This window comes from Pundamilia nyererei, unplaced genomic scaffold (assembly GCF_000239375.1).
Source record: "Pundamilia nyererei isolate P.nyererei 1_Seehausen unplaced genomic scaffold, PunNye1.0 scaffold00041, whole genome shotgun sequence".
Classification (NCBI taxonomy): Eukaryota; Metazoa; Chordata; class Actinopteri; order Cichliformes; family Cichlidae; genus Pundamilia; species Pundamilia nyererei.
This window is the reverse complement of record NW_005187442.1, coordinates 1,680,275-1,690,146: the sequence shown is the minus strand read 5'-3', so window position 1 is coordinate 1,690,146 and position 9,872 is coordinate 1,680,275. Positions and strand designations below refer to the sequence as shown.

At 43.4% G+C, this 9,872-nt stretch overlaps 1 protein-coding gene across 1 annotated transcript; it reads left to right on the top strand.

Annotated features, from left to right (window-relative positions):
* The first annotated feature begins 625 nt into the window (after nucleotides 1-625).
* slc30a1a (solute carrier family 30 member 1a) lies at nucleotides 626-6,466 on the top strand. Its single transcript, XM_005731076.1, has 2 exons — nucleotides 626-1,815; nucleotides 3,939-6,466. Exons 1-2 carry the CDS (start codon nucleotides 1,242-1,244, stop codon nucleotides 4,829-4,831), a joined length of 1,467 nt encoding a protein of 488 aa, XP_005731133.1. The 5' UTR covers nucleotides 626-1,241; the 3' UTR covers nucleotides 4,832-6,466.
* Nucleotides 6,467-9,872: the final 3,406 nt, after the last annotated feature.

The following is a 9,872-nucleotide window of genomic DNA, read 5'->3' as shown; positions in this document are numbered from 1 at the left end:
CATAGTAATGGAATTGTTTTTATATAACACTAGCTCCCACAAGGGGTCATCACTTTACCATCTTTCTACGTAGCACTCATAATTCTTATTCTCATGTATATATCATGTATATCTCATGCACATATCTTTCTTTCTACATAGCACTTTAATTCTTATTGTTTGCACTGAAGCACCGCAGCAATTTCCTAATGTTGTAAACCTCAACATCTGGCAATAAACCCCATTCTGATTCTGATTCTGATTCTGAAAAGATATTAAAATGCAATTTGCAAACAAGCCTTTGCTTTGAGTAAGTAGCAGATTAGATGTAATTTATTGTTACATCTGTCTTTATTTCCATTGAAGCTGGTAGCTTACTGGCTTGATTACTGAGTTTTTTTGTGTTTGCTTGTTTGGTTGGTTTTTTCTTGGAGGGGGGGGCAACTTGTATTTAACTTAATGTAAAATTTAATCATTTTACAGCGTAAGTATACGGACATTTGGAAAATAAAATATAAAATAAAGGAAGCAATTATAGTGTGTAGTTGGAACATCAGTAAATTTATTTAGGGATTTTTCCGTGATTAAAAGCTGAGTAAAGACCACTGATTGTATAAAAAAGTGTTTTTACTGATAAGGGCTCAGTTTCTGTGATTCTTCGCAGTCACCTGGTTTCAGCTGAAACGCCAAGATTTACGAATCAGTTACGGACCTCATCGCGATATTACAATTGCCATTAGCGTGCGTAGCAACCACCGTTGTTTGGCTTCTTTGCGCCGCCTACTTGCAAGAGTTGCAGAACGTGACCAATTACGTTCCTCCCTGTAGCTCGTCGACCAACGGAAATCGTAGTAGGCGTGTCCCGCTATGTGCCGTGTTCCGTGTGGAAAGTTTACCGGCTCGGGTGCAAAGTTTCAGCCGTCTGCAAAGCGGAGCTCGTCGGCAAAACGAGCGAGGAAGGTGCTAGTATTTATACGGTTGCTGAATCATTTTTTAATCGCCAATTGATTCGGTGTGTGTTTGTCCTCAGATATAGCCGAGTGTTGCTGCCGTCGCCGAATAAGAGTGTTTTACGCGGATGATATTACCAGCGATCGTATTGTCTCAGGGAGCCAAGCTAGCTTAACGTAGCCCGGAGTTAAACGGGAAAGCCAACCAGCGGATGTCGTGGGGATTTCTTGGGCTTTCTCAAACCTGCTGATTTCTTCAACGCTAACTTATCAACGCTAACTTAAACTTGAATCGACTGTGAGGAAGGAAAAATGGCTTGCGAACCCAATCGTGCCCGGCTGCTGTGCATGCTATCATTGACTTTTGGGTTTTTCATCGTGGAAGTGGTGGTCAGTCGGATGACCTCGTCCCTGTCAATGCTGTCGGACTCCTTCCATATGCTGTCGGATGTCATCGCACTCGTCGTGGCTCTAGTGGCGGTTCGGTTCGCGGAAAAAACCCAGGCGACCAACAAGAACACCTTCGGCTGGATCCGAGCGGAGGTGATGGGGGCTCTGGTCAATGCCGTCTTTCTCACGGCGCTGTGCTTCACCATCGTCCTGGAGGCGGTCGAGCGTTTCACCGAGCCCCACGAGATCGAGTCTCCAGTGGTGGTGGCCGGGGTCGGTGCCGCGGGGCTTCTGGTTAACCTGCTGGGGCTCTGCTTGTTCCACGGCCACGCGGGCGGAGGCCACGGACACTCTCACGGAGGGCACTCTCATGGGAGTAAGAATAAGCGTGGCAAAACGAGCAAGAACTCGAAGGCTGGAAACGGGTCTTCGGGAGAGGAGACCAACAACTTGGTGGGAAATCACAACAGCCCAGGCGATGGGAGACCAAGAAATGGTGAGCAATGAGTTGTTGGTGCTTTAGTTTTGAAATGGACTGTCCACCCTCACTATCTCACCATCAATCTGGATACATGTGCCAGTCTTTATCTTCACTGTTAGCACTCCAGATTGTGTAACAGTGCATCAGCCTGCCCTGAGAACTACCCAAGTGACTAATCCGTATTGGGGTTTTTTCTTGACATATGTGTTTGGCGTCTCATATTTGTTGGGTTATTCTATCCTTGGAAACATGGTCTCTGTGTTGGTGACATTCCTGGGTAAAGCCTCAGGTGCAACTCTGGCTTCTAAATAATGATAACGAGAAGTTTCTGACTGACACAGCTGAGTCAAACTGAACTCGATTTTAAGTTTTTACCTGAATTTCCACACTGACTGTAGCTTGGGCCGGTATTTAAAACTTATAGTGGGATCCTTGTAAAGTCTCCTGACCCCCTGAAGAGCTTAGTGCAGGGCTGCCCAATCCCAGTCCTCAAGAGCTACTATCCTGCAGCTTTTAGTTGCATCCCTACTCCAACACAGCTGAATCAAATGGTTTGATTACCTCTTCAGCATGCCATCATGTTTGGCAAAGGCCTGATAACAAGCCATTCATTTGATTCGGGTGTGTGGGAACAAGGATGCATCTAAAAGCTGCAGGACAGTAGCTCTCGAGGACCGGGATTGGGCACCCCTGGCTTAGTGAGTTACCTTATCTGCTAAATAATTAGTAACTAAAGCTTAAAAATAAATGCAGTGAAGTAGGTGCCCACCCTTTACACTCACCTGGCTGTCAGCTATCAGCAAGGAATCAGAAGCAAAACAAACTCATCTGCATACAGGCAGCTTTTATTTTAGCTTCTTCTTAATTTAATTGTGCTTCTACAAGGTATTGAGTGGAAGAAAAACCGGTCAAAGGCCAAAGTGGGGCAGCAGCTGGCCAATCAGCTTGTCCTCCATACATTTTTGTTACATTAAACGCTTCTTACCAGACAAGTTGATTGTACTGATAACCTCATGTTGGTGTCTGCATGTCAGTTAAAAAGTTTCACAGCAGCACTGGAGAGCTTCCGTGGCCCTTTCTGCTGGTCAGTCTAACTGAAGGGTTAAACATACAGAAACTCATTTATTCTTCCCCCCGCACTGTTAGACCCTGCCAGTTTCAATAAATGGGGGTTATATCCCCCGCCCCTCCATGCACTGATTGCTGTTACTGGGCCATACATCAGTGTAGCTGTGGAGTCGACAGCCCCAGACACACCATTAGCCACTGATGAATAGACCAGCTTGGTCCCTGGGATGGAAGCGAGCCATCGTTGCTCAGGTGCCGTTGCCCCAGCTTAGAGTGTGTTGCCTGCCATTACTAACTGAATTTGCCTAATGTGAATTACTGAGCAGCATTTTGCTGCGTTTAGGTTTTTTTTCTTTGGTCATCTGGCATGTTGTTTTCCTGAGTGTGGCCTTGGGCAGTTATATAGCACAGATTCAGTCACAAGATGAAGTCTTCAGCAGTGAAATCTGCAACATTGTATGTAGTTTCACATGAACTTTTCCCCTTTCGCTCTTAATAATGGCATTGTATTTAACAGCTGGCTGCCATTTGATGGCATCCAGAGTTTTTACCAGGAGAAAAACAAAACCGAGTAGGGTTCACTGGGAGTTTTTGACGGTGTTGGAAAGTGGGGTTTAATTTTATTCAAAACTGAATACATGTTTTCTTATCACATGACCAAAAACAACAGGACAATGCACAGAATTCTGTTGTCAGGTGACATGATTCCCCCCCCCCCATCTTAACTATGATTAACAATCGTTCAGTGTGCATAGTCCCCATGCTCAGAATGGGCCCGTGGGGTGGGGTGGGGGGTACAGTCAGTCTAGACAAAGGGACTGTGTTACCTTAGTCCTTGCAATTTCTTACAATTTGATAACCTAAACTGTGTTATTATGGTTTAGTATATTACATACTAACAAACCTGTTAGCCCCAGATAAAATCTTCTTTCAGGGTGTGTGGGAAACACATGCTTCTTTATGTAGGATAAACCCTGGTCTATATAATTTGTGTGAAACCTGTGTGTCAAAGTCCATTTGATTATTTAACTGTTCCAAACTAATCTCTGTTTTCCCTTTTTAATCTTTAGAAATCAGCTGTAAAGGCAGCACAGAGGTGCAGATGAATGGAAACACCCACTATGAGGAGATGGATCCCGACCACGACTCGTCGTCGCAGCTCAACATGCGCGGGGTCTTCCTGCATGTGCTGGGCGACGCCCTGGGCTCCGTCATCGTAGTGGTCAACGCTGTAATATTCACCTTTGTGTGGCAGCCCTGCATCAAAGGTGAGAAGTGCATGAATCCGTGCGTCAACAGCCACTCCGCTGACCATTACCATGACAACAACACTGTTGTCGATCTGCACGTGGGTCCAACTGTGCCGACCATGAAGTTCGCCGGCCCCTGCTGGGTTCTTTACCTTGATCCCACGCTGTGCATCATCATGGTGAGCATCCTGCTGTACACTACCTACCCTCTCCTCAAAGAGTCGGCCCTCATCCTGCTGCAGACCGTGCCCAAGCAGATCAACATGCACCGGCTCAACGAGCGTCTGCTGAGCCTGGACGGCGTCCTGGCCATCCACGAGCTGCACATCTGGCAGCTGGCCGGAAGCCGCATCATCGCCACGGCGCACATCAAATGCCACGACCCCACATCTTACATGGAGGTGGCCAAACGCATCAAGGACTTATTCCACAACGAGGGCATCCACGCCACCACCATCCAGCCCGAGTTTGTCACGTTCAGCTCAGAGTCTCGAGACTCCCTGTGCGAGCTCTCCTGTCGGACTCAGTGCGCTCCCAAGCTATGCTGCGGCGCTGCGGACAAACAGAACACCGGCTCTGACAAGAAGGCTGCAGTCGCTTCAAACCTGGAGGTGATCAGTGAGACTTCAGAGGCGGCGGGGGCCGTAGTTCAGGTGTGCCCTGGGTCTGAGGCTGAGGTCAGGATTGCCAGAGAAGTGGAGTCATCTCTGTGAGATGAAGGGTGTGGAGAAGAGCAGAGGAGAAGCAAGAAAACCTCCACTTTGAGCAAAAACATCATCATCATTTGCAGGAAGCTGTACTATTTGTGGCTTAATCATTTCCCCCGATAGGTCCTTTTATTTTCGATTATTGCCCATCTACACGCCTGAACCCCTTTCACTCCCTCCCATGTTCATACATTGAGCATTAGTTCAACCCCCCCCAAGCCTCTCCTCCGCCACTCAGTCCCTCCCTTGTTGTCTGTGGCTCTGGCAGTATGGGGGTATGGTTGCGATGCATGTTGGGTTGCACTGACCTCATCTCCACTAGAACTGGATCAAGGCCTGCATGAGCGTCATTAGCACCGTGTTGTGATGTCTCATCTCGTCTCATGGTGTTTCTGTGCCAAAGCTTCTCAGTGGACCGAAGGGATCAGAGGGACATTCCCTCCTCCAAATGGACACACAGCACACACATCACTAGGTTATTTATTTAGCCTATGGACCTGCTGGAAAAGAGTCTACCTTCCTGTTTTTTTGTGTAGGCTTCAAGCAGACCTATTTTCTTTACCCTCTGGCCTCCAGATGGAATAGTATTGTATTGCATAATAATTTATGTACCTAAGTTATTAGAAATGATCTATTCTCTGTAGATGCTGTTTGTAATGTTTAGTTTGGATGATAAACATTTATTTTTTTCTCTTTTCTCTCTTCTTGAAATCTTTTGACAGACCATCTATGCTGAATTCAGTTTTTTTTCCAGGTGTGATGTTTTTATAATGATTTTGTTTCTCAGACGTTTTCGTCTGGCCTTGACTCGGATTTAATTGCAGTCGTTAGCTGGATACAAAAGCCGTACCAACACCTCTCTCACCTTGCCTTTTAATTAAAGAAAACTGTTGCGATATGGCACTAACATAGTCGACTCTGTGTAACAGGACTTCTCGCAGTGGCACAGTCACCTAATTAATTAAATAAACGTTTATTCTTAAATTTCGATGCCTCACAAGCCAGAGAGTTGCAAAGAAACGAGCACTGTTCGCCATTTAGTGAAACCTCCGTCTGAATTTGTACCGGAAAGCTTTCTTTTGGCCTGTTGGGTTTTAAAAACCCTCATGAATGTGTTCGGCACCTTGTCACAATCCATGCTGTGGGAGGTTTTTTGTTTGTTTGTTTTTTTTATTTTAAATATATATATATATCCAGGACCTTCTGTGTTGTCTGCATGACCAAACTGAGACCTGGTGTTCGACTTTTTAACAGCTCCACTAAGAGCTCTAGTTGCTGCTTACCAGCGTCTGCTGGTATCCTACTATATTACTCATGACAGTGTGTGGGGGAATGACTCGTATAGCTCTGTGTGTCCTCTGCTGTGGACAGCTGAGCCGAGCTGGTTGTTTGCTGAACTGAAGTCCATACAGTGGCCTTTGAATTTGTTTCGACTTTTCCCCTCATCAGCACAGATACCGTGTGAAGTTGACCTGTTGATGAGTTTTGGATTTCCACTCTTTGATTTATTTTGCATTATAGAAATGTGTTCTGGGATATGTATTTTTTTTTCCATTTGTAATGTTTGGTCACTTTTACTCTTTTATGACTTGAGCTCTATGTGCAAATCGAAAACAAGTGTGTGTGCGTGCGTGTGGTGGTTTTTTTTTTGTTTTTTTTTGTTTTTTAAATTTTAGTTATGATTGATCGGCTGGTGTGTTTTTGAACTGTATGGTGGCATGCAAAAGTTTGTCCACTGCTGGTCAACATGACTTCCTGTGACTAGTTAATAAACAATTACCTTATTTCCAAAAGGCAAATAATGGTTAATGGACTTATTTTTAAAGTGTGTAAATAATAGGTTTACCCTCTGCATGGTCACTTTTTTTCTGTTGGTTGACTGTGAGGGTCTTGGAAAACTGTCAGAAGTCTGCACTTCATCTTCAGATCTTTTTGTCCAGTGTTTGCCGGTATTTAAATCAATCCACTCTTCTTTTCACCAGTGATTGCAGGACTGGCTGCAGCACAGCATGGTCAAAGCCATCCCCATGCTTAACAGTTGAACAAGTATTCTTCTAATGAAAGTCCTTATCCATTTTTTTTCCCCCAAGCATACCTTTGCTTATTTGGCCTGATGAGTTTCGTCTGCTGACTCTCCAATGAGTCATATTTGCACGTTTCACGGCGCAGGAGGTCGGTGCACAACGTCTCCAGCCTCTGATAAATCTTCCCAAAGGTCAAAGTTTTCCTTGTCTTTCGCACCTGAGCTGCATTTCCAGTATACCTTAAATTCTTTGCAGACTTCAGGATCAACTATCTGAAAATGCTTTGCTCTCTCCTCCTGAGTGGGCACCACTTGTTTTAATCTCCAGACTGCTATGGAGCGCCTTAGAGGAGCAATATCAGAGTGTATAAAGCTTTAAAATATGAAACTCACAACTTTTCCCAGTTATTGCGAATAAGCCATAGACCTAAAAGCAAATTAAGGTCTGAGACTTTAGTAAAAATTATTTGTGAGGTCAAATCTTGCGTAAAATGTTAAAAATCTATAATTTTCTGCCTTCTGGAGATCAATCCATCCTCTGTTTGCTTAGCTGTTCACAGTAACCTAAACTATTTTGCAAATTATCCACACTTCTGCATGCCACTGTATTGACATATATACCTAAAGTACCTGTCTAGTGTGTTATTGTGAAATTAAAGCAAAACATGTTCGTTAAAGCTGAAGAACCCGAGTTAGTCTCATTCTTACTTTCTCCAGCTTTTCAAATGTACATTTTTACATAGAGCACCACTTTTTAAAAAGTTAGTAAATTACAGAAGGTGGAAGGTGGTAATGGCAAAAGCCAGAGCACCTTTCAGCTTTTCCCTGCTGCAGAGAAGGACCAAAGGAGTGCCCAGGGGTGCCTTTGCTGCCCTAGATAATCCTACCTCAGTCAGGAAATTGTCCAGTAACCCTGGATCAGCTCCAAGTTAACTTAACATGTCAATCAAACAAACACAAACGGAAAACAAGCACGAAGTGAAGCAAACCTGCGAAAGAAGACTGAAATGACCACAGAAAAAGACTTGTGAGAACTTTCAAATGCACAAAACACCCACAAAGAAGCACAAGGTGAAACAAGTGGTGCATGTGGGTTTGCTGCTGAGGTTAAGGGGGGAAAAAAGGTGAAAAGCTGTCACTCAAAAATAATCTCAGTGAGGATATAGAAAAGAGTTTTAAGCAACAATTACAAATTTTCTAAACTTGTGCTTTGAAATCTAAATTTTTCTGTGTCACAGCCATCAGTTAAAGTCAAATTAACACAGAAAGAGAAATTTACAAGCCTGCTGTGTGTAAAGACCCGTGCACGTTCATGTAGCTTGTAAGGCCAAGCGGATATTTGTGGCTTATGTCCTCTATCCAGCTCCAGAAACCTCAACTACCTAAACAGTGATAACGGTTAGCCGTAAATCTCTCTGAGTGACTTGTGCAGTTACATAAGTCCATAATTGCAGTGTTTCACAACTCTTCTCCACGGTTCGCAGCAGGGAATCCTGGCCTCTGTCTGCAACTGGGTTTCTATGGAAGTCTGGAGAGGCTGCTGACTGAATATGTGGCTGCCGCTGGCCCGAGAGGCCTTATGTAAGAGACCCAGGGGCATTCCAAGGGCAACAAGCATGAGGCTCTCACTGGATCCTTTCACATGGACAGAAAGGGGCTCGTGCTGTGGTTGTCTCTCATTATGTACTCTTGGGTTTAAGTCAGGTGTTCTCCTGCAGCCCCCTGAATACAACAATCCTCTACTCTGTGGCTTGTGTGTGTTTCCATCTCATCCGTATCACTGAGATAAGCAACGGAAATCTGTGAAAAACACAGAGGCTCATTTAACAGCAGTTTAAAGCTGTTGTGTTGTGATGTTTTTTTCTTAAGGCTGCTTAAGAATATAAGAACATCTGGATTTAAAGAAATATTCTGTTTACTACTTTGGTTCTGTGATGCAAAAATCCTTTTACTAAAAGAAAGGTTTGTCTCAAAATATTATCACCTAACACTAGAAAGCAAAGTGCAAAGTATATATATCAGCCACCCACAGAGGTCACTGACACAAAGTCACTGCAATCAGCTGATGAAGCAATTGATTTTTCTTTACAAACAATAGCAACACGTGCTATATGATATTCATTTGTGTAATGGTGCAGAGTACTAAGATGTCAGAGTAAATTATGGAATAATTTAGGGAAGGTTATTACTATGTGTGTAGTAATATCAGTATATACACTGGAATAGCAGCTAACAATGTAACATAGAGCTTAAATCCAGCACAAGCAGTTAATGTTGTGAGTCTATGGAAGCTCGTTTCAGCCACGGAGAAATATATTTCTCGCCTGAGTTATTACCTCAAATAAAAACTAAGCATCTTTCTGCTAATTTCCATTTAAATTGTGTCACCATATAAGGACAATAAGTTTACAACAAAAAACAATACAGTCATAGTTTCTCAAAAACAGTAATTATAAGGGTCAGAAATGAAAAACAAAATCTCAGGATCTAAAGATGTAAAAGAAGCATTTCTGCATTTTTAAATGCACTTATTTCAATAATGAAGGCTGGTTGTTATTAACCCACATAGCAGTTGGTTATTTTAGCTTAGCATAACGGCAGGAAACTAGGGAAGAAAACAAGCAGCCTGGCTCTATCCAGTGACTGGTTATTGCTACATAAATGTCCTGTCCTTTTTTTTTTTATCAAAATGAAAGGAGCTATTATTTAAGGCTTGAGGCTTAAGTATAACTTAAGTATAGCTTAGGCCTGCAGCTACCAAATTATTTTGGTGACTAAAGGTTTAAATGTTAACCTCGAGGCTTCTTCACTAGTAAATCTTACTATTCTAGGTCCGTTAGCCGTGGTTCACTACAAAACAAAACAATGTAGTGATTAGAAGCCAGTGGGCAAATAAATCAGGCAAATAAATTCATGTTAGGAAACATTTTTAACTTTAAAACTATTGCTGCACATACAGCTGAGCTGATAAATGACCCTGCTCAGTCAGCCGTATCAGTAAAACCAGTGACAGGTGAGTTGAAT

Excerpts from the sequence above, each read along its gene's own strand:
- slc30a1a (XM_005731076.1), top strand. The coding sequence starts at position 1,242 with ATGGCTTGCGAACCCAATCGTGCCCGGCTGCTGTGCATGCTATCATTG. Across the intron at positions 1,816-3,938 it reads CGATGGGAGACCAAGAAATG|AAATCAGCTGTAAAGGCAGC; the intron begins GTGAGCAATGAG and ends TTTAATCTTTAG.